The following is a 20,565-nucleotide window of genomic DNA, read 5'->3' as shown; positions in this document are numbered from 1 at the left end:
ATGTTAAAAAAAAAAAAAAAACGCTTTTCTATTAAGCTAAAGTTTCTTTTAAGTTATAAAGTCTCTTTTAAAATAAAGCACCCAGGAATTCCAAGACTCCTGTACCTGTGGCACAGGTACTCATCATTTGTTATTTATACAGTGGGACTTTCCTTGGGATCAATCTTCAGGAAGGTACATCAGTGTGTGTCTAAACTTAAGAGTATCTATCTACCACTGAAGTCAATGGAGCTTAAGTAGGGGCTTAGACGTATACATGTTTAAGACCTTTCTTTAAATAGCAGGGCCATAATGTCAATATATGTGAAATATTTTAGAGAACTGGAAAAGGCAAAATACACGATTGAAAGACCCAATGAAAACAGGTGAAAAAAGTGATGTGTACTACTGTTATACAACTTTTTGTCTGTATTTCTGGTAGGTGCACATTTCTACAGATCCAGCTACTAGTTTGGGCCTGTGTGCTTTTTTTCTCTTTATTGACAGAGTATAAATAATACAAATGGTTGTGCATTGTATGATATAATAGCCGATCCAGCATGCCAAAGAGTTGTGTATTACAATGGACTCTATTACAATGTTATGTATACTTTCTGTGGTTTTACAAGCTCATGACATAGATAATTTCAAAACAATTAATAAACAAAAATTATTTACACAGCATTATTGTAAATCATTTTGAGGTTTTAAATGACTCGTACTTTCCATTGTAAGTGCCAGTGCTTGCTGCCCTTAGTAAATTCCTAGTAAAAACACTAGAAAATGTGCAGATGATTATTTAGGACAACATTTAAATACATTTTGGTGTGTACTGTTAACACAAAGCTAGGGTTACAAATGTTTTCACCCTGTGAAAATACACTTTAAGAGGGAGATAGTTTAAAAACTTCCTAGCATATTGTACTTAGATTTTACTTTAATTTCTAGGCGAAATTTTAACTACAACCACAGCTAGAAACTAGCCAGCAGGCTAGCCAGAGCTGGAGCGGGGATGAAGGAATACTGGACAAGAGATTGGAATTCCCTAGGAAAAGCTATCGAGGCTGGGAGCTGCAGAAGGAAAGATACCAGGTAAGGGACTGGGAGAACTGGCTGAAAAACTGGGGGGAGGTGGAAATGGTCTGGTGTGAAAAGTGAGGGCATGAAAGACAGAGATAGGGACGAGGAAAAAGAAGAGGAAAAATAAACTGCCTGAAGAAATACATGGAAACAAGGAGGTTGTTTAGAGAATGTGAAACCATAAAATGTCCAGCAGCCTGGGAGCTGAGACAGGGAGCAAGTATGCAGAACCTGAGTGCAGATGAGGTTTGAAGGAGGGAACTGGATCTTGAATGAGACTGGGAAGGGAGAACTGGATCCTGGAAGAGAGGTGTAGAAGTCTGAGGCAGGCACGTGTCTGTTGTATATAAATAAAGCTGGTATTTTATACTCCTTCCCTCGCTGGAGTGTCTGAGTAACTTTTCACATAAAAATTAATAGCAACCCTAACTTCCCCTGGGTAACAGGAGGAGACCTTTCTTTATTCATTGAGTGGGGACTAGGCTAAGTAGTTTGGATTTTTACTTTGTGCTTTTTGTGGGGATAGGAAAGAAAACTCTTTGATCGGAGACTGTTTGGAATTAGTTTGGTGATACAACAAACCGAATGTCTCTTATAGTGGAAAATCTTTTTCAGGTGGTTCTGAAAGATGCCTGCAGTGTTGCTTAAGAACAATTATACTCTGGACTTGTACATTCTCCTTTGTCCTAGTGCCTTAAAAAGGCACACTTCATCTCTGCTTTGTTTTGTTCTGGGGTTTGTAGTCTGTGCTGTTGGAAAGGAGGGCAGCTGCTGCGGTCTGTGATGTTAGTGGGGATGATGGTTTGTTAAATCTCGTGCTAACCAGGCCCAATGCCTTATTCTGGTATTCAGAGCTGACTAGGAGCTGTCTGAAGGACTTAAGCTTTGAGTCCAAAAGCTGAGGCAAAAGCTTTTGCTCCAAAACAAGAAGTTGTATATTTATTTATTTATTGTCAGTAACAATTTTGAAGCAGTATTTTCAACTTGATACAGTGAGTTGCAACTAATCCAACCTGGTATGAAAAATGCACTCCTTTCTCTGTCCAGACTGTCCGCAGCAAGATAAGAGTCTCCCAGCAGGGTGAAGGTGAAAGATAGTATTTTGGAAAACGTATGCTACTTGGATATAAAGCCAAAACATGTACGGGCTGTGAAAGCCTGCCTCTCGGAGCTAGATAGGGGCTGTGAAAGGTGTTAGAAACATCCGACAGCTCCTCATCTGAAGGTTCCCCTTTTCTGTCCAGTGTCACTTCAGTTTTCTTTGGCTCCAGCCGCTCTCCACCCTATCCTCATTTCCTCTACCAACAGGGCCATGCTAGCAGCGGGCACTCTGGCTGCGGGTGAGGTACCATCGCTGCCCTCGGCGCGCTATTGTCAGCTAAACCAGCGGAATCCTCCTAGCTTAGATCTCTTGCGGGCGAAGGGCAGAGGAGCACCAACAGCCGTTGTGGTGCGTGCGACCGCCACAGGAGCCCTGAGCGCGACGCCCGCCTCGCAAACGCCACAGCCCTCGGGCCCCGCCCCGCGCGTCACGGGCTCCCTGCGCGCTGCCGCCAATCGCGGCGCCGGGGAGGGGCGGGGGGGGGGGGGGGGGCAGCGCAGCGCTGCTGTGGCGCTCCCAGCTGCGCCCTGTCCTGCCTGCGGGCTGTGCCCGTCCTGCTGCCTGCCGCTTAAAGTTTGCAGCGTGCCGCCGTGCAGCTCCAGGGTCTCGCTCTGGCTGCCCGTTATGGTGCTGTTCTCTCACAGAATAGTGCCAACAGGTCGGTTAATCCACTTCTGGGCTAAAATCCCCTGGTAGCTTCCCCCAAGCAGACACCTTTGATGAGCTCGGCAGGGTCAGAGGGCATGGTATGCGTGCAGCAGACTGCGTAGGGCAGCTCGCCGTGTGTACGTGAGGGCCAGTGTGCTGTGATCGCATACACCGTGCGTATGTGAGGACCACAGCGTGCTGTAGCAGGGCGCTGTGCTGCTGGCAACGCTCTGCTCCTCAGCAGGCTGGGTTACCCCAGGCAAATCGCTCTGCTGCCATGGCTCGGCTGTTCCTGCTGCTGGAGGCGGGTTGGGTGCCTGCGCACAGCTGCACCGTGCTGTGTTTATCGGTTGTAATAAAGACTTTGCGAATCAAATCCGACTTCTGTATCTCAGCCTAATTATCGATGTCAGCAGAAAACAAAGTGACTTTCCCTCGTGGCACAGCACTCGGCGTAACTGAGCAGCAGGGCGTGCTGGAAGCGCCTGCTAAATTCAGCCGCGTTTCCTCCTGAGGCTGCCACAGCCGGAGGGAACCCACAGGGCATCGAGCTGCCCCTGCCCTCCCGAGCCTGGCTTCGCAGCGGGCGGCTGGGCGGCCGTTACCCTGTGGCGGCCGTTACCCCCTGTGCGGCCGTTACCCGCCGCGCGCCCCCGCCCCGCGCGGCGCGTCTCGCGGCGTGCCTTTGTGTTTGTACACACGGCGCCCGGGCAGGCAGGGAGGGAGGGAGGCGGGCAGGCAGCGAGGGGGCGGGGCCAGGGGGCGGAGCGGCGCCTTCCCTCCATTGTGCGCCATTGGCCGGAGGGCGGGGAGGGGGCGGGGCTTAGCGGGGCCCTCCCCTCGCCAGGCGGCCATCTTCCAATTGTGCTCGCGGCCGCCGCCGCCGCCAGCAGCAGCCGCCGCAGCTCCGGCTCCGCCCCGCGCCCGCCCCCTCCCCGCCCTCTCCTCCTCCTCCTCCTCCTCCTCCTCCTCCTCCCGCTCCCTCCCGCACGGCAGCCGCGCTCGCCCAGCGGACGGGGTAAGTCTCGCGCCGCGCCCCTCGCCCTCTCCCCCCCCCCCCCCCTCCACCCCCCGTCCCCCCTCACAAACTTTTGGGGGCCCGGCGGGCGGCGGCAGCCCCCGTCCCCCGCCTCCCCCCGCTCGGCCGGAGCGGCTCCCTTCCTCCGGCACCCCCCGGCCCCGCTTCCTGGGCCCTTTGCCCCCCGCTGGCCCCCTCGGCCCCGCTCCGGCCCCCCCCCCGGCCCCCCGGCTGCCCCCCGGGGCCGGTTTCCCCCCGCTGGGGGCCGCGCCGAGGCGGCTCCGGGCAGCCCCGGGTAACTCCGCCGCCTGCCTGCCTTCCCCTGCTCCCCACAGTTGTTGCTCAGCTTCACCATCTTGTCTCTTTTCTCTGGTCACCGACCATATTTTTTTTTTTTTTTGCCTATTGCATAAAAAAAAAAAAAACAATAAAAACGGAAAGGAACGGGCCGAAGGAACGGCCCAAACCCAACGCGATTTTTTCGCTTAAACTTTTCCGCTGCCCCCCCCCCTCCCTTCACGGGTACCCGCACGCTTTGCAGCTCCTCGCAATTTTTTTTCGCCTTTTTTTTTTTTTTTTTCGCGTTTTATTTTCTGCCTCCTTCTTCGCCGGGGAGGACTGGGGCTGCGCTTCGCGATTGTTTCCATCTTGTTCTGGGGCCGGCAGCCGACTTTGCCTCTGCGAGGCGCTTGGGAGCGAGGCGCCTTACGGGGTGGAGGGGGGGGGGGCAGCGCTGCCACGGACCAGCAGGCTCCAGGGCAGCCCCCCAAAACTTTGCCGCTCTCCTGCGCTTCCCCCCGGCCCCTTCCCTTCCTCCCCTCACGGCAACCACCGGGCTGTGGCTGCTCGCCCGCTGCCGGCCGGCGGAGCGCAGGGAGGAGTGTGTGTGTGGGGGGGGGGGGGGGGCACAATTTGGGTCTGGCTGCTCGGGGCTGCCCCACGGCTCTGCCCCCTCCTCCGCCACCCCGGGGGAGGGATTAGAGCAGGGGGGGCTGCCCACCGCTTGCAAGCCCCCCTGGGGCGGCGTTTGCGGCACTTCACCGGCCGGCAGCGGAACCGCGGCCGCCTCTCAGCGCCCTGCAGCTGGAGGGGCCGCAGCCCGGTGGGCGCAGCGGGCGGTGTTATTGGGGGGGGGGGGGGGGGGGGGAGGGCGGTTGGGGGGCGGTTTAACGCCCCCCCCTTCCCTTCCTCACGGGGCCAGCGGTCGTTACGCGGCTCGGGGGGGGGGTTTGTCGCCGCAGGTGTAAGGCAGCGACGTCGGCAGGAGCATGGCCCGCACCAAGCAGACCGCCCGCAAGTCCACCGGCGGCAAGGCGCCCCGCAAGCAGCTGGCCACCAAGGCGGCGCGCAAGAGCGCGCCCTCTACCGGCGGGGTGAAGAAGCCGCACCGCTACAGGTACCGCAGCGCCCCGCACCGGCGGCCCCGCGCCCCCCCCCCCCCTTCCCTTCCCCTTAATTACGATTTTTAATAATTAGCGTGGCTTTTCGGCGCTTTTAGCCGCTTAACCGTTCGCGCGCCGCGCGCTGCCGCCGCCGTTTGGGCGGTGCTGGGTGCGTGGCGTTTGTTCTGGAGCAGTGCGGGGGTTTTGCGGGGTGGTGCCACGCCAAGTTTATTGTCGCGGGGGGGATCTGCCGCTGTCCCCCCCCCGCGCTGTCCCCCCTCGCCGTGGAGGTGCAGCGGGCACGGCCGGCCACGGGGGGGCGCGAAACGCCCGCGGGTGCGCGGCGGCTTGGCCCCGAAATATCCACTCTTAGAAAAAAAAGGGAATAGTTTGTTAGGAGGAGAGGCGGATCTTTGCAACCGCGCTCCGATAGCGAAGCTCTCCGCCCGGGGAAGCCCTTCCTCAGCCCGGAGCAGTGAGAGTTGTGCAGCAATTTGGGGATGGTCCCGGGATAGGTGTGCGTGTTACCTGGGGAAAGGCACCAAGTTTGTCAGAGGAGGAGCAGGTTGGGAATAGTGAGCGTAACCAAAAGTTTATTGTGGGAGGCGTGAGGCTGAATTGACAGGGTAGGAGGCAGGTTATAAGGCTAGAGTTAGAAAGTCCCAAATTCCTGCAGAAATAATTGTGTTACCAACTTTTTGGGTGAGCTCTGTGCGTAAGTATATTGTCCATCAGAATTTGTAGCTCTAACGCCAGGAAATGGATTGGATACTTCTACTGATAATGCTATACAAAATATAAATTCTGTTACTTCCGAGAATGTTGCTGGTAGTTTATGTCAGCAGGGAGGAAGAACCAGATAATCCTTAGAATTGTATTGCTTGCCAGACTAATTGCTAGGAGGGTATCTCCAGTATTGTTGAACAAAGTAACTCACGGCAGCCTGCACCAAGACCACTAACGCACATCAGTGTAAGGTAGCTGACATGCATTACACAGCCTTTTGGTTGCTGTCAGGACATTTTACAGCCTGGACTTGTCCTGCAGGGATCCCTACTGGCGCTACTGGAAGTTCATACAGATTAGTGGTAAGAAATAGGGACCCATTGAAAGAGAAACTGGTTTCCTATTGTAGATGCTGGGATGCTTCTACACAGTACATGTGTGTGCTTAGTTTAGGTTAGATTACGAACCCATATGTTAAGGTGATGTAGAATTATGTTTTGAATACTAATTCTTTTTTTTTCTTTTCTTTAAATTATTATTTAATTTTAAAAGGCCAGGTACCGTGGCTCTCCGTGAAATCAGACGCTATCAGAAGTCTACTGAACTTTTGATCCGCAAACTTCCCTTCCAGCGTCTGGTGCGTGAAATTGCTCAGGACTTCAAAACAGATCTGCGCTTCCAGAGCGCTGCTATCGGTGCTTTGCAGGTAAGTGCTGCTGGGAGAAGCACCCTGCCCGGGTGGCAATTTGGTTCTTGAGGAAGTTGCTAAAGCATGCATCTATCTGCTTTCCAAAAGAAGCTGTTATTGTAGGGACACAACTATTGCTATTGTAAATGCTGTAAAAAAGTGGCTCTCGCACCCTAAAAGCCAGAGTTCTAAGGTAGAGGAGGGCTCTGCCCCCTGCCCCGTTGGCCAGAATGTTTCTATGGCTAGCCCTAGCTGCTCTGGATGGATGGGCAGAGCTGCTGTCAGAGGGGCTTTGACATGAGGGATGCACCCTCACAAGCATCCATTGCTCACAGTTGATGTGGTGATGCCCTACAGTTACCATAGCTAAAATAGCACAGTGGCAGGTCAGCAGCTTGTTACAACAGCTACAAATGTGATTTTGTAACCAGCTACCCCAACTCTTCTCCAGGTGACAGAAGAGTTAATTTAATAAGACACGTAAGATAAATCTGCTTCTTCTGTCCTCAAGCATTGTTAGAGTTCTTACCTTTGGAAGAGAGGAAAGCGTCACTGTGTAGAACTTTCTAGTCAATCCAAATGGAGGTCTTCATTTGAAAAATAAAGAAAAACAGCTTGATGAGCCACACCTGAATGTGGCTGAGTGGTTTTGTGTCAAGTACTTGATAATAAACACATTTTCTTATATGTTAGTTAAATAACTGACTTAAAATACATTGAGGGTGAAGTATTGATTGCTCCTTCTGAGCAAAAATCTTGGCAGTGTAGCTTAGAATCTAGTGTAACCTACTTAGAACTTGATATCCTTGTTAAAGTAGTTGTATGCTTTTGCTTCCTCTCGTCTGACAACTGATGGGCTCCAGCTGTGTAGTTGTACTTCCTAAATACGGTGCCCAAAAGTTTAATCTCGTGGCAGATATTTAGCATCTAAGGTGCCCTCCAAGGCTATGGAGGAACATCATGGAATTAAATGCTGCATTTCTTTGTCATGAGAGAAATATACACCTGATTTGAAAGATTGTTCCAAAACCTATCTGTAATTATAGAATATATTATATCCAAACACAGCTATATTTTTCTGATTCATGGCTTCCACTTTGGCCAAAATGTGTGCCATGATGTCCTGTAAACTTGCACACATGCTGTGCTTCAAAAGGTGACTGTATTTGTATGGCTGCTGCTTTTGCTTTTAGTTGGTGTTCTGATGTCATTGCTGAGAGTGAATGTTAGTTCTTAAATTGTGAGGTTTATCCGTGTTTTGGTTTTTGATTTTAAATCAGGAACTGCATGTTAAGATTTAGTCAGTAGTAGATTCAAATTCAGAATGCTAGCTGGAATGTTCCTGGTTTTGTGTTAAGCAGTTGTTAGAGAAGCTGTTTGTGTAATATTAGTACTTGCATATTTTCAAGGAAAAAAAAAAGCAACCTTTTAACTCTTCTAGTACCATGTTGTTCATGCTAGTATTTAGTGAAGTGTCTTAACTTTTCATGTAGTGAATTAGCAAAGCTGTGATAGGATAACTTACGGCATATGAAATGAATTAATACTACAGTTAGCATCTGCTGTAGTAAAATTTTTTTTCTTCAAATTAAAAGTTCTATGTAACCTAATAAGTTGATTTAGTGGCTCACACAAGCTGTTCTTTTGTACATATTCTAGAAGTGTGGACCTCAGCCTTCCTTCTGGAAGTGAGCCCCATTGCTTCTGTCTTTCTATCCGAAGTGTGTGCTGTGTCCTGTTCTGCATCTGATAGTGACATGCTTCTTAGGAGGCTGCTAGGTGTTAGAATTCTGAATCAACCCCAAAACGGGTAAACTATGTGCTAGGCTTAATACCAGCTGAATTAACATGAGCTAGAACTCAGTCCAGCTGGGCACCTGTCTTAACCCCAGATCCTGTCTGCAGTGGTTTAGTAACGGGGACAGCACAGTGATCAGGGTTGTAGTTTTCCTAGCAACAGGACTTGTCCTTTGCCCTTCCAAGGTGCTGGCCGTGTGACTCTCACAGATGTGAGAGCCTTCTGTGTAGCTGGGGGCTGTGACATCTGTGCCCCAAATAGACTGGTGATGCTTAGGGAGGAATAGGGCATAGGATCATGAAAAGTGTCTAATGGTAATTCTCAGACTGCTGTTCTGCTTTTGGTGATTCAAAAAGTTTGTGAATCAAAGGTGTTGTACCCTTGTACCTAATAATTTCTGGTATGTTTCTGTTGTTAGTTTGTGATTTTTGAATTAAGCAACCTCTTCAGTAGCTGCAGCATCCTACATCAAGGAGCTGTGCGTTGTGAAGGAATATCTGCTCGTTTCCTTAGCACCCAATTTTACTAGATGCTCAGTAGCTCTTACTTTGGAAGAACAGAAAAGTAACTTAAATGGTGCAACACCGCCTTTAAAAAGAGAAGTTCTTAAACAAACTCACCTTTTGATAAGATGATCCCTTATCTGTGAGAGTGCTGTCACAATATTTATTCAGTTGTGTTCCAGAGGATGTCCCTCACTAAATGGTGGTAATACACAGCTTTGACATAGAATAGTATTTGGTGGTTTGTAAGAAAATGGAGTCTTTTATTTTTTAACGATCTAAAACTTTCTGCGTGTATTAATAAAAATAGAAGCCTAAACGTAATGCCATCTTATGTTGTACTTGGAATTCTTTTTTCTCCCTTATATTCAGAGAGTGAAAGTGTTCTTAACTCTTTTGTTCTATACTAGGAGGCAAGCGAAGCCTACTTGGTTGGCCTGTTTGAAGATACCAACCTGTGTGCTATCCATGCCAAACGTGTCACAATCATGCCAAAAGATATCCAGCTAGCACGCCGCATACGTGGAGAGCGTGCGTAAACTTCACCACGATGGGTTTGTCATTCTTGAAGCAAAATATTCTTCCTGTTATTGGTAGTAATGAACGTTAGATATTTTTTCCATGGGGTTAAAAGGTACCTAAGTATATGGTTGCAAATGGAAAAATAGGGGACAGAATTGGTATTGGCAAGTTTTTTTCCATTTTCATTTGTGTGTGGATTTTTAATATAAATGAGGGGACATAAAACATCGATGCAGGCAAAAAAAAAAAGTCTCAGTGAACAAGTTTCAACAATTCAGCTTTATAAAAATTATAAATAAACCTGTCAAATTTTTCTGGACAATGCCAGCATTTGGATTTTTTTTAAACAAGTAAATTTCTTATCAATGGCAACTAAATGGTGTTTGTAGCATTTTTATCATACAGTAGATTCCATCCATTCACTATACTTTTCTAACTGAGTTGTCCTACATGCAAGTACGTTTTTAATGTTGTCTGTCTTCTGTGCTGTTCCTGTAAGTTTGCTATTAAAATACATTAAATGATGCCTGGTTTTAGTCTTGATTTTTAAATATTACATTCGGGTTATATTTGAGTAAAAAGTAATCAGCCTATCTGGATAAATCTTCTTACCCCTTTCCTTTTTCTCTTCCATCTGTGGCCCAAATACATATAGTAGATTCAGGAAAGAAACACAGTTGATACTACCTTGGCTGAAGTACTGTATATGTAAGGTTATGTGTTTGTTTGTTTGTTTTTTAAGAGGTTAAAATCTGTCTACTCCACATGAAAGCAAGTTTGGTATGTGTATATTGCTGCCTAGAGTCTGGAGCTCAACTGAGCTTTATTACTTAGCCTTTTCTTAGCACTGTAGCTTTGTTGCTGTTTAGATTCTTCTCTTATTTGAATTAATACTGAATTTGGAACCTTTTCTCTTTTTGTGCCTCACTAGACAGTGCAGTCAGTATAAGTGGTGTTTTTTTTTGTTTGTTTTTGTTTTTTGTTTTTAATTATTATTAAACCTTTGCACTCCATTATCTGGTTTCTTGATTTGTAGGTATTCACTTTCTTGGTTGACTACCTCCTTTCTTTTTCAGTAACACCCTCTAGGATGTTGGAGAGCTTAGCCCACATAACTGGTTGTGGTTTGTACGCTCCAATCAAAAAGACACTTTTGTAATGTTTTTGTTAAAGTACTTTATAGAAGCAGTACTTAGACATAAACGTACACTTAAAACCTACTATTTTTTGATGAAAGCTCCTGCAAAGAAGTTTACTGCTGAGATTGTCAAAACATGGTTTAAATTTTTCACCTGAAACTGGGTTAAAGATTCTGATGGGCCAATCTGAAAATGAGTTATGTGGTGTATTTCTTGATAGTTTTTGCAGATAATGGAATGAGTTACAGAGAAGAAAACACATAGGAAGTGAATGGATGCAAAGATTCCTACAAAGCTTATTTGCTGCTAACTTCTTTGAAGAAGGTCTGAGTAAGTTCTAAACACATGAGTGAAGTTGTCTGAATGTTTTTAAAGAGGATTAATAGAGGTGTATATCTGCTTTGGCATCTAGATCAGAGTCAAAGATTACAGAATAAATCACATTATTCATAATTTGCTGTCTGCCAGGGTTGTGCCATGTAGAGTTTGTTTTAATGGAGTAGTTTGTCACAGAGAAAACTAGTGCTAGACAAAATGTGACTGCACACAGTCACATTTGATGCCAAACAGTTCATAGCTTTGAAGTAAAAACTAAGGAGAATGTGTCCTGGAGCATCCTAAATGGCAAATATAAAAGGTGTACAACTGAGATTTAACTGATTTGAGACGTCACTTCTATTAGGTTGATAACAGCTCTGTTAAACTTGATATAAATGCATTTCAATATACCAAGTCTGCAGGTATTAAATACTATTTTGTCCTATATCTCAGAATTGTTTCATGCATCAATCAACAATGCTGCAACCATTCACACAGGTAATAAAGCTGTAGATTTTTTTTTTTGATAATGTGGAATTGTGAAGTATTGACAAAAGAACTTAAGTTTTTCTTTCTTGTACATATATTAGAAAATCAGATCTAGAAATTCTGGTATACAAATGTAATACCGAGTTTCTCCCTTTAAAAGAGAGAGTTGGGATGAGAATGCAATGACAGTGCAGGTAAATTGTTCAGTGCAGAAGAATTCATAAGGGAAGACCAAGAGGATCAGGAATTAGGCAGCTGACAATATTGAAGCATGCAGTGCTACACCTACAGCTTAGGGGTAAGCATTGCTTCTCTGAGAGTGTTCTGACAGTTGTGGTCCTAGAGATACCATGTGTATTGATACCAAGTGTGTTGTCTTGTTTTTATCCCTGTGAAATTTTAGGGAACCACCTTTCTGCTCTTCACTTGTCTTTTCAAATTTGGTGAATTTTCATTCTTCAGAGATTTTTTTCCACTGTGCAACGGAACAAATTATTTAATCTCTTTCTTACCACCTGCCCCAAGTGCATATTTTGTCTTTATTGTGCAGCAGCATGAAAATGGGAACAGTTGTCAGCTTTCAAAAAGAATTGCTTTTTTCATCATATTTTGCCAGAGGTGTCAAAGGTGTCAGTGTAATTTTGGATGCATCTTCTAGTCAATGCTGTTCAGCTAGTGTTAATGGAGGAAGGAGAGTACAAAAGGTGACTTTCCTTTTTTCTTCCTTTTTGCTTTTTTTTTTTTTTTTTTTTTAATGCTGAGAGTTTAGTTGTTTGGGATTATATTTTCCAGCAGATTTTGAAGCTATCTGTCTGTTGGCATAACTTAACCAGAGATGACAGTTCATTTGCCAGGCGTGGGAGTCTCTCAGAAACAGGCTTTGCAATACAAAAAACAAAGCAGAAAGATGGGGTTAATACAAAAGCCGCTGGAGATAGATGGACCTTCTGTGGTTCCTGTTTAATCAACTTCTTTTCCTTGTGTAATAGCATTCCCACAAAAATGTTTATGGAAGGTGGTGGAGGGACAGGAGGACTGCACAGCACTCAAGATCGAGGATTAGGGTATATATACGTGGATCATTATAGAATCATAGAATATCCTGAGTTGGAAGGGACCCTTAAGGATCATCAAGTCCAACTCTTGACACCGCACAGGTCTACCCAAAAGTTCAGACCATGTGCCTAAGTTCACAGTCCAATCTCTTCTTAAATTCAGACAGGCTCGGTGCAGTGACCACTTCCCTGGGGAGCCTGTTCCAGTGTGCAACCACCCTCTCTGTGAAGAACCCCCTCCTGATGTCAAGCCTAAATTTCCCCTGCCTCAGCTTAACCCCGTTCCCGCGGGTCCTGTCACTGGTGTTAATGGAGAAAAGGTCTCCTGCCTCTCGACACCCCCTTACGAGGAAGGTACAGTGCAGCATGTTATTTAGATTCAAGTTTTAAGCTGCAGAAGTGATGCTGGTGCTTCCCATAGTAAGGATAGTAGGATTCTGCTCCCTGGGATGAAAAGGAGGTGCTGACAAAATAGACGTGATGCAGTTACGTGCAATAGCGTGTTCTAAAAGTAACCGGAGATTTGTGTTTTGATTGCATCAATCTTCTTTCACACATTGCCACACATCCACCATGCTGTTTGATGGGAGTGAGCAATAGCTGTTGGTGGCCCTGTTAGTTGCCTGCATATGGAGGTTTGGGTATCAGCTGGAAGGAAGTTCAGCCTGTGCTGCAAATTCCTCAGGCATTCACCAGATAGGTACTACAGCTTATCTTTTCACTCTCACTTGCCTGGGCTGCTGCCACTGAAGCTGGCAGGTGGGGAAATGAGTTGCGTGGGGAGGTAGCTGACCCACAGGATGTCTGCTACAACATTTTGTTGCTCTTGGGTGCCCTAATTGTTCTTTTGATAAACAAGGGGTCGTCCTCCTGGAACTGTATATGACTACTTATTGGGCAAGATCATTTTTGAGGAAACTACTGACAAATTTTAATGCATTTTACAATGATTTTAAGTTTTGATTTCAGAGTTGCAAGCTTTTCTTTGGCCAGTTTTGCAAGCACTGTTCATAATCTTACAAGAGTCTTAGCATCTACAGTTACCATGAGTTGAGGAAATTTTAAAAATGTGAATTCCTATTAACTTCTGGCGTATGGGAACAGTGGGAAAAGGTGAATACCATTAAACTTGAATATGGGCTGATGTAACAGTGACAGAAAGAGAAACCCACTTAACTCACACATGCTGCATCATCTTTTTACATGCAAGAGAGATGTAATGCTGATGTAAAGCATCTGCATTCTGTGGAAGAAATGGCTTCATTTTTTCTTTCCTGTCTGAAAAAAAATAGATTGAACTTAGTTCCTAAAAATAGTTAGCTTTTTTCCCCTTACCAGTTCTACTGTTTCCTGGGCAATTCAATTACAGCTGAGATCTTGAATATGAGAAACAAGTTGTGGTCACGGGGAGCAGTTTGGGTGGAGGGATGGAAGTGACATAGCTTGCTACATGTTACTGGCAGGTGTTCAAAGGTAGATCACCTGTTTAAGACTTTGTTGCATGCATGTCAACATTTGAATGCCTGGATTACCTTGTGAAGCATTTATACACACGATACATGTATGCGATGAACTGTTTTTTAGGCCCTTGTTTTAGATTTTTATGTTAACAGCTGTATTTACTTGCATTTTTTTCAAGAGTAAAACCAAAAGATTTTGTAAAGTTGAACACTGTCTCAACAACACAAAGCAGTCATGCCTACTAGAAACTAAAGTGAATGGACTTGGAAATATATATATATTTTTTTAATCTGAAGAGGCTGTGGTATTTTCTGACCTGGATAATATGTCAAAAACAAAAGCAAAAAAAAAAAAAAAAACACAGAAGCAACCAACCAGAAGAAAACATAACACCTAGAGAAAAAAAAAATGCATCTATCAATAGTAGAACTAAAAGCGTCCATTTTGGTTGTATAATCTGACCTGCTTAATGTATGCTGTTGAATTTCATCAGATGGAACCTAATCCAGTTCATGTTGTCTTTTTGAATTTGGAGATGGATCTAGCAGTCTCTAAAGACTTGCTATGAAAGTGTGCTCTGAAAGCATCTCTAGTGATTATCTGGTTTCTGTTTGGTAGAGCCACTATCTGATAGTTAAATAAGGCAACAAATTGCTCTCAACAAGAAAATAAATCCCCAAACTAAGATTCATCCCATCTGTTTTTTTCATTCATACCCCCTGTTACCTTGTTCCTGGCCCATGCATGGGGATTTTAATTTATTTATAAAAAAAAAAAAAATAAATATTCAGATCCTGGTAGGAGGCTAGGTACCATCTCCTCTTCATTTGGAGATTATCTATAGAGAGTGTTGCATAATTGTGAGGAGATGGGTTTGGGAATGCTCTCCTTTGCAGCATGCCTAGGGCGTAACTTTCTGCCTTTTCCTTAATGGTGATGCTTATTGCCCCTCTGCAGCAGTAACACTGAATATCAAGATGCTAAGGCAAAATCTCATAGAAATGAGGCTGGAGCTGAAGGCAGGTACAGCATGTGCTGTCATTCTTGAGTGGGAAACAAGCCTAGATTACTGCCCATTTCTCTTGATAACACATTTGTAGGCTTATACTTAGCTTGGGGTTTGAGATGTGCACGTGTATTCTCTGCTGCGTTGTCCCCTGCCAGCAGCATCCCCCTCATCTCCTGCTGGAGGCAGGCAAGTATGAGCTCTAGCACAGCAGGGGTGCTTTATGGTGCTGGAAGCTCCTGTGAAGTCAGAAAGATTTGGGGGGGGAGGGGGGAGAAGGCAAAGACAGAGAGAGAGAAAGAAGAAACAAAAAGCCATCCCTACAGATCTGGAAAACACTGATGTCTTTTGCAAGCATTTGGACCGTGCATTCCTTTCCTCTTACCTTGACATGAATGTATCTTCTCCTCGCTGATGGTGAGTATAATGCATATCTTGATCTTCTGGACTGCTCCGAGTGGACAAAGACAACATTGCAGCCATCAGGTGGGAGATGCTTTGTTCTTCCCCTGTGCTGGGGGAGGCGGCATGGAGAAATGATATCTGCAGTCCTGCTCTGAACATGTAACTGCCCAGCAGCTGGAGCTTGGTCAAGCAGCTTGTGGGTGGGAAGGCTCCTAGGCCAGCACATGGACGTGGGTGCTACTGCATGAGGAGCACAGGTTCTGGAGAGGAGCTCCAGATGGGTGCATCCCCAGGACTGCCTTCTGCTAAGGAGCTGTGCGTCACTACATCTAAAGGCTCAAGTGGCTTCAGTCTTCCTGCCAGCTACTTTGGGTCTGGGAGAGCTGCTAGGCACAGGTACGCATAGACCTGAGGCTTCAGGCTTTGGCTTAGCCACAAAGCAGGTGGAGAACTGTTAGAGGCAGCAGCACAGGCCGCCGGGTGTGAGCTTGCCAATGCACCTCACCAGCGGGCCCACCTCCAGAGGTGTGCAGCTGATGGCTCTTCCAACTGTGCCCTGCTGAGGCCATGAGCACAGCTCCGAGGACACGCCTGGAGAGGAGGCACCTGGAGAGATGCTGCTGTGGGTGCACCCCTGGCTTCCAGGAGCTGAGTTCCCACTGGGCAGCAGGGCTGTGCCAGATCCCCAGAGCTGCAGGTAGCGGTGCCAGCTCTGGGAGCAGTCCCAGAACTGTTGCCCAGAAGCTTTGCCCTGCTGCTGGCTGGGGCTGTGCTAGAGGGGGAGCTCAGCTGCTTCCTAAGGTGTGTAGCAGAAACCAGGATAAAGTTATAAATGGTGTGGGGAGGGGGAAAAAAAAAAAAAAAAAAAAAAAAAAAACAAGAAAAAAAAAGCAACTGCAACATTGTCTGCTTCCTGCAGCCCCCATTTTCACGCCCACAAGTGCAACAATGCAGTAGTAATAGAAATGAACAGTAGTGTTTTGTTTTGTTTTTCTTGATTGAGGAAGGTGGATTGATTTTCCTTTAGTGGTTTAGGTGTAGTTTTTTTTGGTTTTGCCCCCCCCATACTCCCTGTCCCCTCCCTCCATCCCTATGATGAAGAACTCCTTCCTGCTGCCATTCTCTGCCAGCTGAAATGCTTTACACTGAGAGGTGCTTGGACTTGTTTTGGAGTTACAGACCTGACTCTTTGATATAACAGCCAGCTAGCGAAGTTAAGAGGTGTTTTCTCTGTAGTGTCAGCTTGAAACCTACCAGACATCAAATCCCTCTAGAGGAGGACACATCTGCTCAGGAATCTGATCTCATTGCTGCTGTATAGATTCCCCAACTAAATGGACCATTTGCTTTCATGAAAGTAATTGCTTTGAATGCTGTGGGAGAAGAAGCCAAAGCCACAGACAGTATCAAACCTGCTAGTGTTTATTCAATAAATTAATAAAATAAACACTAATAGGGGAGCATTGAAGTTCACAGCAGTGAAGTAATTTATTTTTAAGCCTTTGTGGCTACTGCTAGCATTGAACACCACACAGTCGCTGCTCTCCGTAATACAAAAAACCTGGCTGCCCGTGCAGATAGCAGTCATACTGCACCCGTGAGCATAGTGGAACCCAGGCACAACAGCTCTGTAGAGCCGTATCTGTTCCCATCCATGCTGGCGAGGAGCTGCTCTGCTTCCACCGCAGCTACGTGAGCAGCAGGAGGTGCTGGGCAATGAGATGCTGATGCCGAAGGAGGGCTGGTAAAGGTAGATTGCCTTAGGTTTACTTGGTAACATTGCCTTGTTTATATATATATTTTTTTAAAGGAGCAAAAGTGGATTCTTCATGATGAATAATTTTTACAGAAGCACAGCTGTTAAAGTAACACTGACAAAACTTTCAAGTTTTTTTTGCCTTTACCTAGGCCACAGCCAGCAGTGCGTGTGCAGGCACTTCTCAGAATGTGACATGCAGCAAAACGGAGACCTGTGGCTGCTCTCCCTTGTGCATCCACACGTGCACTATTGCATTTTCCATCTTCTCCTCACCCTCCTATGAGAGGTTATGTTTGCAGCTTTGAGGCAGCTGCAGCCCTAATGACTAAGTCCTTTCTCATCTATCTTTCACTAAATGCCAAAATAGTCCATGTTTGCATTTAGATTCCAGCATTTGCTTTGCAAACAGCTCAGAGTTGAGGTTCAGATCTCAAGTTCCAATCTGCAAAGATGTGCAACACGAGGAAGGGAACGGGACACAACAAATGCCCCATTTCAGCAGTCTCCTGGCTTTATCAGGCATCGTGCAAAGATCTGGTTCCTCCTAATGCCAGCAAAGGTTTTGTTGAGTGGTTATGTGCTTTACTGCCTAGTGAATGAAGATGGATCCAACGCGGCACCAGAACTATCTACATTTCCCTCTGAGGAAAATACACGCCCATCCCTTTCCCCAAGATGGAGCTTGTTCAGCTTTCTCCCTCTGAGTCCACGTCCCTCCCCATGCAAGTGAGAAGAAGGCCGTGATGTTAGCTGAAGCTGTTAGCCCTATGCCAAGGGTATTTTTCAGTCCAAAAAATTAATAAGGTAAAATGTGGTAGGATAAGTGTTTCAGTTCTGGACTTCCAGAAAGGTACAACACAGAGATAAAATCAAAGCTCTGCTGGTGTGCAAGGAAGGAGCTGAGGCAGGACTGCAGAAGAGGTCCCTTTTGGGCAGCTAGCTGAGAGCAGAGTATTCCTGCCGATGGGAAATCTGCTTTCAGCAACGATGCTGAGCTCCCTGCTGCTCTAAATGTTAGTGTGGATGTTAATAATGATATCACTACATTTCTGAACAGCTTCAAGCAGCAGGAAGCACATCCACCTTATTTAAAAGCAGCTGAATAAATGTATTTTGTTTACTGGAATGTCACAATGCTCTTCTGGCTATCAGACCCATCGCTGGCATCACTGGTGTTGGTTCCTGCAGCTCTGCTGGGTGAAGAGCCACACGGTGCTGATGTCAGCAGCCAAAATGGGTTTTTAAGTGAGAAACTCACATCTTTGGCTGCAGATTTTGCAGACTTCATGACAACAATCACCCAGCGATAGTTGAAGGCTATTACTTTAAACATGTATGTTTTAACTACAGTTAATTGATTCTCATGGGAAATTAGCATGCAGTGAACCACTTACCATCTATTTATCATTACTTTTTGCTATGTGAGATCAGCTGCCTGGTGCACTGATAGGTGGCTCTTCTCCTACCTTGATGTCTGCTGGTCTCAGCTGTTCTGTAGGTGCTGTGTAGGACCTGCCTCCCCGTTTCCTGTAGCTGCTTTCATTTTGCTGCCTGGCTGCTGAAGGCAGAGCCATGTGCATGTCCCCAGGCCGTGTATCAAAGCCAGACTTCCCTTGGCCGTGGCTCAGGACTTGCTCTGCCATAAACCACGAGCAGAGCATGCCCCTGCTTGGCTGGTGTGTTGAGCAGATGTTTAGGATCCAGTCTGAAAAAGCTGGAAAGCGAAAGAAGCAAGATGCAATGATTTCCTCTCCATCCTAACAGATGGTAATGCCCTTGCAAACCTTCTGCATTTGCAACGCCAGCCTGTGAATTCAGCATTTGCAGCTGTTCTGGAGGCAGTGGATGCATTGCACAAACGGTGCCTCCCAGGTTATGTGAGCGTGTGTGAGGCTGAAAGGGGTGGAGAGGGCTGAAAGGATGCTTTGGAGCCACCCAAAAAATACTGCAAGGGTCTGCTGGAAATCTAAGGGTTGCTTGGCTCTGTCACATCCAAGCCAGCCACTTTAACCTCTCTGTTCTTTGTATTTATTTCTCACAGAAGCAGCTCAGTCTTCATGATTAGCTCATTACCTGCTGTTGCTGCTGTTCTCCAAGGCTAAACTAGATGGCTGTGGCAGAAATACAGCCCTAAGAACAATTGTGCCTCTTGGTCCTGTTCCGTGTCCTTCCTTTGCCCCTGCACATGAGCATCAGGAGTGGGAAAACATGCAGACATTGTGGGTGACATTGGTGGTAGGGGGATGGTTGGACCAGATGATCTTGGAGGTCTCTTCTGACCTAAATGATTCTGTATGATATTATTAATGGGGGAGACTGTAACTTCTACAGGACCTGGCTGTGCACTGCCAAGATGAGGTGACCTGCTCTTCTCCATCTGGGAGAGGAGCAGAGCTGGGAGCTGAGCTGGTGTTCCCCATTTTTCAGCCCTGTTGCCCTGAGGTCATCCTTCCTTTGTGCCAGGTTAACCACCCCCCCGAGCCCACTCATGAAAGCATTTGTTTGACTAATCCCTCCTGTTCCTATTTAGGCTGCTTTGAGTGCATGGATGATGTCTGCATATGTACAAGAAGGGAAGACATCAGCCAAAGCTACACCTGGTGGCAAGCAGGAGAACTGAGCAGGTTGTGGTGCTGGCTTCACCCTCACCACCCTGGTGCTACTCAGCTGTGAGCGTCCCGGGACAGAACGTGGGAGGGTGATAGGGCACTTTTCAGGCTGCTACAGAATAAATCCATCACTTACCAGACCCAGTTGATCTTCATAAGGAGAAATTGCCTTTCATGCACAGCACAACAGTCACTGCAACGGGATGCTCGTGGCAAGCATCATCTCGGGGCTGCGTCAGGCAAGAAGTTGACATTTTGCACAAGAACAAACTTCACTGGGCCGATTTTCTTCTCTCAGCAGCTGAGAAAATCAAAGCACACTACTTGGGGCAGCAGCTGAACCGTGCTGTGCGATGCCTTTTGCAGGTGCTTGATGCCTCAGCCCGCGGGGTTGTGCTGGGTGCACGGGGCTGGACCCACAGCCCAGCCCTGGGGGCAGCACTGCCCTCAGCTTCAGCTCATTCCTGGATCTCCGTGTTGCAGGGAAAGGACAAACGTTTCACAAGGAAAAAAGGGGAAAATGCCTCTCTGATCGATTACTTTGCTAAAGTAGTTGAAAATTGCTCCTGCCCATTACACATCTATTCTGGGAGCAGAGGCATGGAGCGATTCAGCGAGGCAGTCAGATAGGCTGTGCTGTGTGCCCATTTTTTTGCCCTTTTTTTTGTTCCTTTAGCAAAAAGACAAAAAGCACGGGGGGTAGAGGGCTCGTCTAGGAGGAGATTTGCCCAGGGCACGGTGTCAGTGAAGAGAGGAAATGGGCTTCTTATACACAGGGGGGAAAAAAGTAATTTTAGCCTGTGCAGCTAAATTTCCAGAAGTGCTGCACACCCGGAGCTGCGTGAGGCTTTCATGGGAGCTTGTCAGTCTGGCAGCAC

The 20,565-nt window shown here is 46.6% G+C and overlaps 1 protein-coding gene across 1 annotated transcript; it reads left to right on the top strand.

The window, feature by feature from the left end:
- The first annotated feature begins 3,671 nt into the window (after positions 1 to 3,671).
- Positions 3,672 to 9,972, top strand: H3-3A (H3.3 histone A). The gene is made up of 4 exons (XM_082756260.1): positions 3,672 to 3,827; positions 5,069 to 5,223; positions 6,488 to 6,641; positions 9,335 to 9,972. Exons 2-4 carry the CDS (start codon positions 5,096 to 5,098, stop codon positions 9,461 to 9,463), a joined length of 411 nt encoding a protein of 136 aa, XP_082612386.1. The 5' UTR covers positions 3,672 to 3,827; positions 5,069 to 5,095; the 3' UTR covers positions 9,464 to 9,972.
- Positions 9,973 to 20,565: the final 10,593 nt, after the last annotated feature.

This window comes from Aythya marila (genome assembly GCF_965140915.1).
Source record: "Aythya marila genome assembly, chromosome: 3".
In the NCBI taxonomy this organism is placed as follows: domain Eukaryota; kingdom Metazoa; phylum Chordata; class Aves; order Anseriformes; family Anatidae; genus Aythya; species Aythya marila.
Note: the sequence above shows the minus strand (reverse complement) of the source record. Positions and strands in the feature narration are given on the sequence as shown.

Coding starts and splice junctions, on each gene's coding strand:
- H3-3A (XM_082756260.1), top strand. CDS start 5,096: ATGGCCCGCACCAAGCAGACCGCCCGCAAGTCCACCGGCGGCAAGGCG. Junction 5,224..6,487: donor AAGAAGCCGCACCGCTACAG/GTACCGCAGCGC, acceptor TAATTTTAAAAG/GCCAGGTACCGTGGCTCTCC. Junction 6,642..9,334: donor CTGCTATCGGTGCTTTGCAG/GTAAGTGCTGCT, acceptor GTTCTATACTAG/GAGGCAAGCGAAGCCTACTT.